The 14,864-nt window shown below is 61.0% G+C and overlaps 1 protein-coding gene across 13 annotated transcripts in view; it reads right to left on the bottom strand.

Moving 5' to 3' along the window:
* CACNA1E (calcium voltage-gated channel subunit alpha1 E) overlaps positions 1-14,864 on the bottom strand; it is a 385,669-nt gene that overhangs the window by 35,034 nt on the left and 335,771 nt on the right. For all 13 annotated transcript variants that reach the window (XR_016218780.1, XM_089311234.1, XM_089311233.1 and 10 more), the window contains 6 exon segments: positions 13,428-14,054; positions 12,944-13,254; positions 10,769-10,925; positions 9,114-9,243; positions 8,667-8,726; positions 8,258-8,364 (listed from right to left, as the gene is read on the bottom strand). Coding sequence is in view for 12 of the 13 variants with exons in the window: in XM_089311234.1 (XP_089167360.1) it covers positions 8,258-8,364; positions 8,667-8,726; positions 9,114-9,243; positions 10,769-10,925; positions 12,944-13,254; positions 13,428-14,054 (1,392 nt within the window). In the remaining variant the exon portion in view is untranslated.

The following is a 14,864-nucleotide window of genomic DNA, read 5'->3' as shown; positions in this document are numbered from 1 at the left end:
TGGTGATTTGGGAGTGAAAGACAAAGCTTACGCCCTTACTGCAACAACCTCCCAATGTCCACAGCTATGACAACATCTTTCCACTCACAAGACTGGGCCTGGGGTGGGTTAGCCACACACGCTACATGTGCTCATTAACATGCGTCTACACCAGGCCCTGTTCTAGGCACTAGACTACAAACAAGGCCACCAACCTCTTGGAACACACCTGGCCCAGGAGGGAAGACAGACGCAAGTAACCAAGCACGCGACAAACTTGCGACCACATGCAAGTTGCCATGGGAAGACGGAGTGGTCCCAGGGAGAAGCTGACCCCTTGCCAGCACACTGGACAATCTCCATACCCTAAGGTGGGGGTAAGGAAGGTGGTGGGCTGGGAGCCCACACTGCAGGCTCTGCCTCCACTTAGCCCAGGCCTCATCCCCGGGGCCTGAACAGCCCCCCAGGGGTCAGACTCGCGCATCTTACTCAGGAGATCACAGTATCACTTCTCCCACACACCCGGATAAAGGACAGAATTTATTCTCTAAATTAATTTCCTCCCCGAATCCCAGTGACATGTCACAGTATGTGCACCATGTTCTGGAAATCGGGGCTTCCTGATAGCACACTCTGGCCCCAGGAACGCATGGCAGCCTGGCCGACTCCACACAGGCACAAGGCCAAGCTGCCCCAAGCCTTCTGTAAAGTGGGTCTCTCACAGCAGCAGAGCCATTGAAACCGGGACTCTCTAATCACTGCAGAAAAAAAGCCTGGATCCTCCAGCTTCCAACACAGGACCACCCGACTGTAAAACTGCCCTGGAAAAGACAGGGTGAGGGGCCACGGCCAGGCAGACGCTGAGCAATTCGCCTGGACCAGACACGGTGTGTCCCAAAGCCATCAAGAGGCCAGCAAGTTGAGTTCATTATACACTCTGAAGCACACTGTTTTGGAAATAATTCATGTGGTTTTTGTAAATCACGTAAGTGTAATCATTTATACTTTGCTACTCATGTGCCATCAGATTGTTCTTACACTGCCTAGCCGATCAGTGACGTTTTCTCCAGCTTTGTCTTAAACTTTTGTTTATTATTTATTTGTGACTCAGTGGGGCCAAATGTTTTACCAAATTAATTTTCCTACTTATTGATAGGTTCCTGGCTGCTCCCAACAAAACCAGGGCCACGTCTCCACGGTGTCTTCCTAGGAGAGGATGAGAATTTACAGCTTGGCCTCCATCTCCCAGGACCCGCTTCCCGAAGGACAGATCTCAGGTTCACTCCTGCATCTGGTAAGCGCCATGGCCTCTGCACTTCTCACAGGCCCAGGGTGAACAGGGATCCGGGGGATCTCCTGCCAGCGGAAGCCCAGGCCTGCAGGGGAGGAGGGGCTTGCTCAGCGATCGGGCATCTGCACTCCCGTTTTCCAGGTGAAGTGACGGCCGTAAGCACTGGGTGCTGTAGCAGACACTGCAGTCCACCTTCTGAAGCTCTCACAAGATGAAAGCACAGCTGCTTGTGGAGAGGGAGCGGTTTCAGGGCATAAGGTCCGCTAAGCTTCGGCAGAGCCAGGTCTTTCACCAAACACGGGCATAAGGGAGACCTGCAGCTTCTGAGCGGAGACGGTGAAGCCACAGCCCCGCCCCCCTTACCACTCGGGTCTGCTGGTGGGAGACAGAGAAAGCTCGACAGAGCATGGAGGCCTGCCACTCAGGGTACCTTCTCCGCCCGCCCACGGGTCTCGCGAGAGGATCTGCAGGCTGAGAAGACACTTCTCCCAGCCACACTCTGTGCAAGGAGCCACAGCCCGAGACCAACCACAGCACCACAGGGAGAAGCGAGCTTGTGCAGCAGAAAGCACTGCCCTTCAGGGCAGCTCCCCTCGGCTGCGCAAGAACCGGCTCTGCCAGACCCAGGCAACGCTGCTCTAAAGGGCTCCACAGGGCTGCTGAGAGGCGAGCAAAGGATGGGTGTAGACGCTCAGTAATATCCCAAAGACCCGGGAAACGTGGAGGCAATGCCTGTCTCTCTAGGGTCTGCAACCCACGCCAGCCTCACCCGCTGGCACGAGGAAGCTCAGGTTGGCACTGACCTGGCCACTGCCTGGCTGCTGCCGCTGGGCTTATTTGCTCCCTGGTCCACACTCAGCACTTCCAGGCTCATGCAGGAGGCCTGCACCCACTGTTACTCTGCCATCATCCTCCGCTCCGTGGCCAGGACACGGGTTCCACGTGGCTATGGTGGCTGCACAACCCTTCCCTCCTTGCACCTGGGCCTGGAAAGCTGCTCACACTGGAAAGCTGCCTGAGTGCAGCTCTGCTCCGACTGCGGGAGCTCCCGGCCCGGCACCAAGCGGTGCGACACAGCAAAGCCTGTCTCCGAGCAGCTTCAGGCCTCAGTGTGGCCAGCAGTGGCCCAGTTCACCCTTCCTGTGGTCACCACAGACCACTCACTGCTGCTCTTTCCAAGGAGGCCTCAGTGCCGGCTGAAGTCCCACCAAGGCTCCCCCAGCTGGACACAGATTTGTAGAGCTGGGCCGTGTCCCTGTGGGTGGGGGCCAAGCAGAGAGCTGACAGATCACAGCCTCTGGGCTGAGACTCCCCGAGCCCATCAGGAAGACCCTGCCCTAAGTCACTGCCAGCTGTGTGGGCTCCCCCTTCCCAGACAGGTGCTTTTGCCTATGCCGTGGGAGGAGCTGTGCACCTGCCTTCCTTGTGTTTGGTTCTGCAGCCCAGGCTGGGCCCCCAGTGACAACCAGGCCTCTCCCAAGTCTATGCTGTGATGAGGAGAAAGCCCTGGGCACTTGCACCCTAGGCGCACACCCACAGAGGGTTTTCACACAGCAGATGCCACATTCCACCATGCTCGTCACAAACAACGCATGCAGGGCGCAGACCGCACAGCCTCTGTGTGCCTTCCACTCCGGCCCCTTCTCCCACCCCAACCCCACGTTGAGGCAGTGAGGGCAGACACAGCCATGGGCATTCTGGGCACAAAGTTGAATTCAGTGGCCCTCAATGTGACTCCAGGGACAGCATCTGTCCCACTCACAGTGGCTTTCTGTCCCCTATTAGTAGCATCCTACACCCACAGGGAGTGGTTGACTCCAGACTGAGCACTGGGTGCCCACTCACCACCTACAAGATGCACCTGCAGTCACGGCTTCCCTGGGAGACAGCCTCCAACTCTGTAGAACAAGGGTGTTGAGAGAGGGCACAGCTTCAGGGCAGAGGCACTGCTTAGAGGCAGGTGATCAATGGGGAGAGACAGCCAGGCTCAGGGCCCTGGGCTGCTTCTGTGAACTGTTGGGTGTGAGCAGGCCCTGTGGGGTGTGAGCAGGCCCTGTGAGGTGTGAGCAGGCCCTGTGTGGTGTGAGCAGGCCCTGTGGGGTGTGGGATGTGGGGTGTGAGCAGGCCCTGTGGGGTGTGGGGTGTGAGCAGGCCCTATGGGGTGCGAGCAGGCCCTGTGGGTGTGAGCAGGTCCTATGAGGTGTGAGCAGGCCCTGTGTGGTGTGAGCAGGCCCTATGGGGTGCGAGCAGGCCCTGTGGGTTTGAGCAGGCCCTGTGTGGTGTGAGCAGGCCCTGTGGGTGTGAGCAGGCCCTGTAGTGCATGAGCAGGCTCTGTGGGGTGTGGGGTATGAGCAGGCTCTGTGGGTGTGAACAGGCCCTGTGGGGTGTGAGCAGGCCCTGTGGGGTATGAGCAGGCCCTGCGGGGTGTGAACAGACACTGCAGGATATGAGCAGGCCCTGCGGGGTGTGAACAGACTCTGCAGGATATGAGCAGGCCCTGCGGGGTGTGAACAGACACTGCAGGATATGAGCAGGCCCTGCGGGGTGTGAACAGACACTGCAGGATATGAGCAGGCCCTGCGGGGTGTGAACAGACACTGCAGGATATGAGCAGGCCCTGCGGGGTGTGAACAGACTCTGCAGGATATGAGCAGGCCCTGTGGGGTGTGAACAGGTCCTGTGGGTGTGAACAGGATCTGTGGGGTGTGAACAGGCCCTGGGGTGTGTGAGCAGGCCCTGTGGGGTGTGAGCAGCCCCTGTGGGGTGTGAATAGGCCCTGTGGGGTGTGAGCAGGCCCTGTGGGTGTGAGCAGGCACTCGTGTGTGAGTCTGATATCACTCTTGCCTCTCATGTGCACTCTCACCTAAGACAGATACCCTAGCAGAGCCAGGACACAGGGGAAGCTCATGGTCCCCTGGGGACCCCAAGCTGCTTGTACTTGTAATTCTGGGATGGATACAGAACAGGCTCTGAACACATTCAGTGGGCCTCACCGTCGTGGCAACAGGGCACGGTGTCCAGTCAGGAGAGGGACACATGTGGATGGAAAGAGTGTGTGGAAGTGACCGTGGGAATTCCAGCCCCCTGGCCACAGCGGCAGACAGCCTCATGCTTCCTTTCTGCCCAAGGGCTGGGTGATGAGAGACCCAGTGTGGCCGTGAACCCGGCTGGGTGTCCTGGCCTCACCTTGGGCCCCGTGGCCAAAGGGCCACAGGGCAGTCTGGCACCAGCCTCAGGAACCTGCAGGACTGACTGCTCTGCAGAGGCAGAGGCAGAACTATGGGCCGCTTTTCTGCCAAACCGCGTATCTGACAAGCACCAACAGCTGGGAGCTCACTATGTAGACTCCAAAGCAGGAGAGCCCGCCGGACGACTGAGCTAACCACATGGGATGCAGAGAGCAGGGAGAAGGAAATGTCCTGGGTGGAGTGCAGACACGCACACCTGCACACACAGGCACTCCTGAACATGCACGTGTGTGCAACATGTGCACAAGGCGCCTACATGCACACTGCGAAGAACACTTACACATGTAGACAGCCACTGCACACATGCACACACATGCATGCACGGAAGTACACATGCACAGGTGCATGCGCACATCTGCGCATACTTGCACCTAGGCACAGGCACATGCATTCACACACGAGCACATGCATGCACACATGATCAGTGCACACTTGCATACACGCATGCTCACACCTAAAATGCACACACGGCAACTTGTACAGGCATACACATACACACAAGCATGGGCATGCACACACGTGCACATACATGTACAGGGGACACACACACTGGCACACACACAGGCACACACATGCTCAGGTCCTCCCCCGCGTCTCCCCTGAGATGCTGCTCTCCCCATGTGGGGTCTGCACGGCTATGAGCACATGGCACTGGGGACACGTGATCTCAAAAGCAGCTGAGTCTGGGCTTCCCCGAGAGCGGAGATGTGCCTGGCGTGCAGAAGCCAGAGACGCCAAGGCCACAGCCATCGCTGTTCCCCGTCAGGAGGTGGAGCGAGGCAGAGGCGAGGAAGCAGAAAGGCCGGGTCTGGTCCTTGCGGTGGGACGGTCACCCCCGGGAACAAGCCCTCTGCAGACAGGGCAGATGCAGACGGGGTTCCACAGGCAGTGCTCACCGGGCTCTGCCAGGAACTTCGCAGGGAGAGCACAGCGTGCCCCGTGCATTCACAGCTGGCAGCGCTCGGTCTCCTGCCCGCCTCCTGCAGGGACCCAGGCTTGAGTGGGGAGACCTGCGCCTGCTCCTAAATGCATTACAATGAAAGGCGGCTGGCAGAGTGCCCTTTCTGTGGACGTCGCCTGCCCCGCAGGACCCACACTTGGAGAACATCTCCCGCCCCCTCCTTCAGAGCCAACGAAGTCTCTGCACAGAATCTGTCAGGTTTACATTATGAAGAAGCCCTGCACTCAGCGTGTGCAGCTGTGGAGGACGAGGCTTCTCCCCAGCGGCCACACACACATACATGCCACAGAAAACATACATGAAGGCAGCGCAGGCCTCCGAGCAGCAGGCTCCGCGGACAGTTCAGCTGGGCCGTTCCCTCCTTGGTTAGAGCAGTATCTGGGGAGTTAAGCTGGACTCTGGGAGGGCTTGGGCTGGCAGCGGTTTCAACAGTACCAGGCCCCCCCCTGGCCCCCAGCAGCAAGCACCATGTGACCAAGCTAACAAGCTTCACCCTGTAGAGGCCTCAGAAGGGTGTGGTTCCATTTCTGAGAAGAGTGACAGGTGGAAGTGGTGACCACAGGGAAAGGTGCCTGACCAGTCACAGGCACACCCACATCTGGCTTACTACTGTCCTGTGTCCCTGACATGGAGGACATTGCCCCGAGGGCTCTGCCACAATCAGCCCTGGGCCATGTCTTCACTTTGCAGGCAGCAGCGGCTACAAACCCTGCCAATGAGACACAGGAGCTGAATTCTCTGGTGCTCTTGGTGGGGGGAGGGAGAGAGCAGTTAGGAAGCATGGCCGTGAGCAAGAGAAGCAGGCCCTGGGCCTTGGCGACGTGCCAAGGCCAGAGGAAGGGAGGGTAGGGGCCTCTCTGGGAGACAGGGCACAGGTATGGCGAGCCGGGGAGGGGTGAGTACAACAGGGGCGATGGAGAGTGAGCAAGTACCACTGCATTTCGGAGAGAAATGGAGAGTTCCAGAGGTGGTGTTACCGACATAAGGGGATGGATCTCAGTGCTCGATCCATCACCTGAGCGTGGACCCCAGAACACGGGCTTCAGGGCCCCCACACTGTACCTGGCCTGAGGACCAGCAGAGGCTCCGGCTCCGGGCTGCTAAGGCTTCCCTGCCACCAGCACCAAAGCCACCACTGCCAGTGTCAAGGAGCAGAGAGAGAACAAGACAGATGATAACCAGCGGCGGCTGGGCCCTGCTCTGCCCTGAGGGCAGCACACGGAGGCTCCCCTACAACTCACCTCCCACCCCACACCCACCCAGACACACCCTCCTGGCTCCAGGCAAGCAGCCCACACCCGTGTTCAGCCATGTGCACACATTATGCACAAACATATACTTTGCTCCTGCATGGAGACTTCAGGACATGATGGGAGACACAGGACTCCATGTGGACTGTAGATGGGCTGGGTCTCTTTCCAGGTTCTTCCTGGATCACCCCACCCCTGAGCCCCAGGGAGCTCTGTTCTCCCTAAACATGGTGGTGGTTGGGGGGTGGTTCTTTTCTGTCTGCCTGTCTCTCTTCATCTTTAATTCTTCAAAGAGAGACAAAGTATTTCACTGAGATCAAAACCAGAAAACATGGTGAACAATGTATGCATAGGAATGAACAAGACGAGGAGGGGCCGGACTGTAAAATCCCAAGGGGGACCCTGATCTATAAGAGGAAGGGGCCCCCAGGGATGGAGGGGGAGCTGGGTGCCTTGGCAGAGCCTGGGCTGCTTCTGTCTTGCAGGGACCATCGGATGAGACACCGATTCCATGTGACTCCTCGGGGAAGTTCATGTGGGTTCCCTTTCTGGGAGGGTCAAAGGTGAGTGCATGACCCTAATGGGGTTGACAAACAGGTGCAAGGGGACAGCTGCCCCACCGCTTAAACCACACCCGCTAGGCTTATCCGCGGAGGGCCCCTCATGGTATGGGCAGCAGACAGCCCAGTCACGGGAGACGTACACTTCCTCACTCTGCTCTGCCACAGGGGCCTGGGGCAGGCGGTCTGCGCAAGCCTGCAGGGCACCCTCTTCCTTCCCCAGCAGCTGCCACTCCGAAGTCCCCAGCTCGCTTTCGGGGAGAGCGTGGCCAGCCTTGCTCAGGGACGAGGCTCTGCCTGTGCTCACGGACATGTGGGGTCCCTGCATAGTCGCTCTGGCTGGGACATGGTCTACACGGAGTCAAGGCTGCCACTCGTCCTGGAGGCACCAGTGTAGGAAGGGGCCCAGGGGCACCCGGCCAGAGCCCAGAGGCCTGGGAGAGCCCTCCGTGGCTGGCTCCATGTGTCACACCCCCACAAGTCACAGATACAGGTTAGCGCCATGGATGATGGCCCAAGACCATCTCCTCCCGAGTGGTGTCACTGAAGGCTGGGGGAGCCTTCCCCTCTGGCGGCCCAGCACAGCACTGTCCCTGACAGTCCCTGGCACAGCCCAGGCTTCCAGCATTCCCGACTCCACTATACCCTCCCTATCCTCTCGACAGACCTGAGGAACGAAGGAAGCTGGGTGCTCGTTGGACACACCCGGGCCCACCCCTCACTGAGCTGGTCCCACTCCTTCTTCTCCCAGGACGGAGCCTCAGCCTCCCCTCCCCACCCCTGCCCTGCCTGCACCTCAGGACACGTGGCTCCAGGGAGCAGAGGGTACTGAGAAGCAAAGCTCCAGGGCAGCTCTTTGGGCACCACCGAGTACCCCGATTCTCAGGCCGGTCCCCGAGGAGGGCTCGAGTCAGCGGAGTCTCCAGGAGGCCGGGAGAAAGCCAGCCCAGCAGGAAGCAGCCACTTACGCCAGCGCGAAGGCCACCAGTGCACCGACCACCACCACGAAGTCCAGGATGTTCCACAGGTCTCGGAAGTAGGACCCGTCCTGCAGGATCAAGCCCTGGTCTATCATCTGCAGGAGAAGGTGTGGATGGTGACCCCAGGGATGTGGGCGACACCTGCCCCACACCCTTCCTGCCTGGGGCCAGGGGCCTCCTCTCACAGCCATCATAGAAGCCCACCTCAACACGCAGGACAACGCCCCTGACGGGTGAGGCTGGGCAAGACGGATACATGAGTGCCAGGGTGGGCAGAAGGGAGCGCAGGCCCCAGTCCTGTGCATCCCTGGTCTGCGGCAGGCACTGCAGGGTTGGCAGGTGGCAGCAAGGGGGCGCCCCCGAGCCGCGCCCAGGGTCACGGAGCGGCACCTCTCACCTTGATGACCATCTCAAAGGTGAACACGCCAGTGAACACGTAGTCGAAATAACGCAGGACCTGTGGACACATGGTGGGAGGGCTCTGAGATTGCTGTCTGCCCACCCGCCCCGGCCCCCAAGTCTGCAGGAGCCTCTGGACCTGGCAGCCCCTGTCCTTGGCTGGAATTCGGGTTTGGAGCACCTCACAACTCGCCCCCCGACTCTGGCCAAGGACTGGAATGCCCCCCATTCCTTCCCATCTGATGCACACACCACCTGTGACCGCGTGTCAGCTCCCACATGTGGCCCTCATGGCGGCAGTAGGCACCACAGAGTGGGGCTAGCGGCTTATTTGGGAATAGCCCACATCCTGCCCTAAGGAACAGGAGCAGGAGATCTCCTAACCCTCAACCCCCAGCAAGCCCCTTCTCCCCCATCGGGACCCGCCCCCGAGCTGAGCACCCACTCTGTTGCGCTCCGAGTTGGTCAGCACCGGGTCCTCAGCCGCCAGGGCGATGCTGCTGGCCGCGATCACCAGCAGGATGCACATCTCAAAGTAGCGCAGGTTCACCACGTAGTGGCAGGCCCTCCGGATCCTGTGGGATTCGCCCCGCTGAGCGCCGCCTCCCTCCCTCCCCCAACCCTCCTGGCCTCTGCCTAGCCACTTTCCTGGCCAGACAGGGAGGCCCGCACCAGAGAAACCGCCAGAACAACTTCTCTGGCCCTTGTGTAGTGCCCCAGAGGGAGGGAAGCAGGAGCCGTGGGCCAGACTGCAGCCAGACACATGCTAGGTCAGTGAGCACAAGGCGACGTGGGGCCTAGCCCGCGCTGGCTGAACAGACTCTGGCCACAGGGCCATCGGCTGTTCCCTCTCCCCCGTGGTATGAAACCTGGGACTCACCAAGGAAACCATAAGGAACCAAGAAAAAACAAGCAGAGCTGACCATAAGCAAAGAGCCCGGGCCACTCTCATTCAACCAACAATTCCAGGCTCCACAGTCGAGCCTCACCCCTTAATTGGGCCCATGCTCCCTACGGCCCTGCTGAGCCCTGCCCACACAGCACGGGAAGCCATCCCTTCCTTTCCCCCCGCCTGGCACCGAGCCACGCGTCTGGGTGGAGGGGGCAGCTGCCCCTCCCAAGCTCCCCATGCAAAGCCTCCCGTGCTCCCGCATCACGCCCTTGCCTCTGCTGTAAGGGCAGTGGGGCCCGAACTCTTAGAGCCCAGTGAGTGGCAGGTCATTTGGGGTTCTGCAACAGCTCTGTCCACCTCTATAGCACCTGGTGACCCAGGAGGTAGATTTCCTCTGCCCCCAAGGCACCCAAGACAGGAGGGTCCATGGAAGTTCCCCTCCTCCCAACATGCCCTGCTGTCCTGTCCCAGTCCCCTCTAGACTCTAACGCCTGCTGTCCTGCCCAGCCCTGTCTACACTCTGATGCCTGCTGTCCTGCCCAGCCCTGTCTACACTAACGCCTGCCGTCCTGCCCAGCCCTGTCTACACTCTGATGCCTGCTGTCCTGCCCAGCCCTGTCTACACTAACGCCTGCTGTCCTGCCCAGCCCTGTCTACACTCTGACCCCTGCTGTCCTGCCCAGCCCTGTCTACACTAACGCCTGCTGTCCTGCCCAGCCCTGTCTACACTAATGCCTGCTGTCCTGCCCAGCCCTGTCTACACTAATGCCTGCTGTCCTGCCCAGCCCTGTCTACACTCTGATGCCTGCTGTCCTGCCCAGCCCTGTCTACACTAACGCCTGCTGTCCTGCCCAGCCCTGTCTACACTAATGCCTGCCGTCCTTCCCAGCCCTGTCTACACTAATGCCTGCTGTCCTGCCCAGCCCTGTCTACACTAATGCCTGCCATCCTGCCCAGCCCCGTCTACACTAATGCCTGCTGTCCTGCCCAGCCCTGTCTATACTCTGACCCCTGCTGTCCTGCCCAGCCCTGTCCACACTCTGACACCTGCCGCCCTGCCCCCAGCCCCTGTCTTCAGCCTCTCTCTAGACTCTGTCATAGACCCACCTCCCCTAGTGGCCCCTGACAGCTCCGTGTCTGGCCAGTCCACAGGGACACGTGTGGCCTCTCCCTCCCTCCCTCCCTGCCCCGCATGGCTGGTGTCTCACGGGTTGCTGGTGCTGAAGATAAACATGGAACTGTGGGGCACCATGGCTTTGCCGCTTGCTGGCCTCTCCTTCTTCTTCTGCTTTTCTGTCTCCTGCTCGGCCTCCTTCATCTCAGCCTCCTGGAAGGGACTGGCTTCTCCATCCGTCTTGTTGCCGACTGGAGAGGAAGATTTTGACAGGTCAGAAACCTGTGGGAGCCCCTCCTTTTCCGTTGGGGAGAGGGGTGGGCCCAGCTGTGTCCCCAAGCCTTTCTGGCGGCGAGGCCCCCAGCATGCACTCCAGGACAAGGGTCCCTAGAGCGCCGGGCCTCTGCACGGACAGGCTTGAGGGCTTCACAAAGCAGGGCTTCTACCTGACTCCCCTTCGATGTTCCCTGGGCCGCCTGTGTTGTTATCCCACTGCACAGATGGGAAAGCTGAGGGTCTGGGGTCGCTAGTCCTACAGAGACCAGCATGCGTGACCCCGACTCTGAGCCCCCCGTCCCTGGAGGGAGACCTCACTGCAGAGGCAGAGTCTGAGAAACACTGTGCTTTTCCCAGCCATGGCTCACCCAGAAATGGAGACGGGATACACACACAGACCTGGAGGACAGGGGATAGGGGCCCGGTCACGACGTGGGGGAGGGTGATACACACGCAGACCTGGAGGACAGGGGATAGGGGCCTGGTCATGACGTGGGGGAGGGTGATACACACGCAGACCTGGAGGGCAGGGGACGGGGGGTCCGGTCATGGTGTGTGGGGGTCAGCAGGAGGCTGAGGTCCTCCTCCCTTTGCTTCCACTCCAGGGATGACTCTACTGGGACCTCCTGAGGCTGAGTCACACGCAGCGTCCCAAGGCCTCTCGAGGAGGCTCCTGCCTGCAGCCAAGGCCACGGCCGGGCCTGCTTTCTTACTGCTGTTCCCCACACAGCTGGGTCCTGGGCACCTGGCTGCTAGACCTAAGGCCCACAGACACTAGTGCAGGCTGTGAGTGTCTGGACCAGGACGACCACTGCAGGCGTGGGGCTCAGAGCTCACTGCCCAGAGCAGACTGGTCTCAGAGTGTGGGGAACGCGCAGGGAGGAGATGGCAGAGCTGGGAATGAAGGGAAACAGGAAGGAAGACTGTGTGGGGGGGTGTCAAGGATACACAGAGACACCAGTGAGTGAGTCCTATGTGGGCCACTCAGTGACCGTGCAGTTGGGGTGGGGTAATGCAGCACAACAAGGGGGCACCAAGTCAGTGAGGGGTGGGTGTGGGTCAGTGAGGGGTGGGTGTGAGGTCAGCGAGGGCTGGGTATGGGTCAGTGAGGGGTGGGTGTGAGGTCAGCGAGGCGTGTGCATGGGTCAGCGCAGGCATGGGTGTGAGGTCAGCGAGGGCTGGGTATGGGTCAGTGAGGGCTGGGTGTGGGTCAGTGCAGGCGTGGGTGTGAGGTCAGCGAGGCGTGTGTGTGTGGGTCAGTGAAGTGTGGGTGTGAGGTCAGTGAGGGCTGGGTATGGGTCAGTGCAGGTGTGGGCGTAGTCACAGCAAGGGTGGGTGTGGGTCAGTGAGAGCTGGGTGTGGGTCAGTGAGGGGTGGGTGTGGGTCAGTGCAGGGGTGGGTATGGTCACAGCAGGGGTGGGTGTGGGTCAGTGAGGGGTGGGTGTGGGTCAGTGCAGGGGTGGGTATGGTCACAGCAGGGGTGGGTGTGGGTCAGTGCAGGGGTGGGTATGGTCACAGCAGGGGTGGGTGTGGGTCAGTGCATGGGGTGGGTATGGTCACAGCAGGGGTGGGTGTGGGTCAGTGAGGGTGGGTTCTGGGTCAAGTTCTTCCTGGCTGCTGTTCCCCTTCAGGGTTTAGACTGACACCAGCTGGGGATGAGCCGTGGTGGGGGAGCCGTATGAGCAAAGTCACAGGAGAAGGAACAGTGACGAGAGAAGGGGCCGTGCAGATGAGCTCCCTGCGTCCAGCCCAACCCCACGCTTCACGGCAACAAACCGGGGCGGCCAGGGACTTCCTCTCCAGCACCGAGATGCCACGGCACACTGGTACGTGAACCCACGGTGAACGGGTGATGGGGCACCACACCGCAGGGTGGCTGGCAGACCACGGGGGCTCATGGTCACCTCCTGGGCTCAGTGTGAGACAGGTCAGCCTGGCTCAGGCCACACTGCACTTGAATGCTTCATCCCAGCCCTCCGGGGTGGGTGCTCACTGTGCACAACCGTTGAATCCACCAGGGGCTCCGCGTCGGGGATGGCCACGGTGACATCGGTGCTCTCGGTGGTGACCTTGTCTGTGGTGGCCGTGACGCAGGAGAGGTCGGGCTCACTCTGGCTGATGGCCCGGCCCACGTCCAGCTGCACGTGCCCCAGCAGGGCCGGCTCACCGCTGCCATCTGCATGCTGCTCTGTGGGTGCTGCCTCTTTCCCCACACCCTCGGGTGAGGACAGGACGAGGGGTGTGCCGGCCTCATCCAGGCCTCCAGCCAGCCCTGAGCCTTTGGGTACCATCAGACTGTCTGTCCTGTGAAGACAGGATGCGTGGCAAGGGAGGAGGTGAGGGGCTGGGCGGGTGCCAGAGCACGCACCCTGCCCTCCTGGGCCGCCCCACCTGCACCTGCTCAGGGGCGGACCCATGGCTCAGTCACTCCTGCCTTCGCAGTTACAAAGGGGAAACCGAGGCTGGCCTTTCTTTACCTGCGCAAGTCCTGGGCTCTCTCTTCTTCGTGGATTGTTGGTTCTTTGCCGCCATGGCTGCCCCGGGCTTCGTGGTCTCTCTCGCCCTCTGTCGACGCCCCCTCATCCAGGCTCCGCTCCTGGCTGACAGACCTGCTCCGGGAGGCCGAGGAGGATTCCTTGGCTTCCGTCCGGACTCGCCGATGCCGGCTGCGCCGCTGGCTCTGCCTGTGCCTGGCCCGGTCCTCGAAGGTGACCACGGTCTCTCCCCCAGCTGTTTCCTGCAGCGCCGGCTCACAGTTTCCGTGACAGGGCCTGGCCAGCCATGGCGGCTCCCGTCTGCCCAGCGACAAGGGGCTCCTCTGGCAGTCCAGGGCCCCCTTGAGGGACCCGCCACGGCTGACATGCTCCTCCTCACACTTCTCCAGGCCCAGGGCCAGGCCCTCCATGGGCCTGGGTCTCCTGTAGAGGCTGGGGTGGGCGTTGAGCGGGTTGAGGGGGCTCAGGGGGTTGAGCGGGTTGAGGGGGTTCATCGGGGGGGCCTCCTCCTTGTTGAGGGCTTCCTGGCTGGACATCTGCATGTGCCTCCGTAGCTGGCTTGTCCGCTGCTCCCACACTGACATGTGGTGCCGGCGCCGGCGCTCCCTCCTGATGGAGAGGGTGAGGCCGACATCAGAGGGGAAGGGACGGCAGGACACGAGGAGGCAGTGGGGGCCTGGTGCCCTCAGACAGGAAGCACAGACAGACACGGGAGCCGAGAGGGCCACGTGTGAGCAGGTGGCTGGGCTAGGCCACCTGCTCAGAGCTGCTCTGCAGGGGCCGGAGGGCGGGCCAGGTACCCCTGGGGCCTGTGAGGCCAGCTCCCAGGGGCTTCCAGGAGCCTCCCCCTCAGGCCCCTTGGCTCTCAGGGCGTCGGCCGGGCCTGCTGTGCCCTCCAATGCCCTCGGTTCAAGGCCAAGGCCTGTCCTTTCCTGGTAGGGTAGGGTGGCCCAGAGTAGCCAGGGCAGGATGCACAGTGGCCAGACACCACCAGACGGTGGCCACAGTGCCAGGTGGACCTGTCACTTGAGAGCCCCAGCATTGCCTGCCCATGGGCCTCTGCCACAGGAGCTGACCCTAACACAGCATGCTGCATGTGCAGAGACTGCCAGCCACTGGGCTCAGGGGCAGGCAGACGGCAGTGGCAGCAGGAAGACAAAATGACACATGGGAGGGCTTCCCTCACCTGTGCTGCGGACACGCACACGCTACTGTGAGGGGACACACGTACACCACACACATCCTGTGCACAGCGGCCCACAAGGAGGTGCGCCAACCAACACCGGCCACCAACACACACGCCCACTCACAGCCAGACACAAGAGCAGAGACGCACAGGGCCACGTGCTTTGGACACACTGACACAAGTGCACAATCACGTACACGGAGCACACGCACACACTAAGGCACACGCTGACA

The sequence above is a fragment of the Oryctolagus cuniculus genome, chromosome 13 (genome assembly GCF_051225735.1).
Source record: "Oryctolagus cuniculus isolate XC-2025 breed Fujian yellow rabbit chromosome 13, ASM5122573v1, whole genome shotgun sequence".
Taxonomy (NCBI): Eukaryota; Metazoa; Chordata; class Mammalia; order Lagomorpha; family Leporidae; genus Oryctolagus; species Oryctolagus cuniculus.
This window is presented reverse-complemented; position numbering and strand designations above follow the sequence as displayed.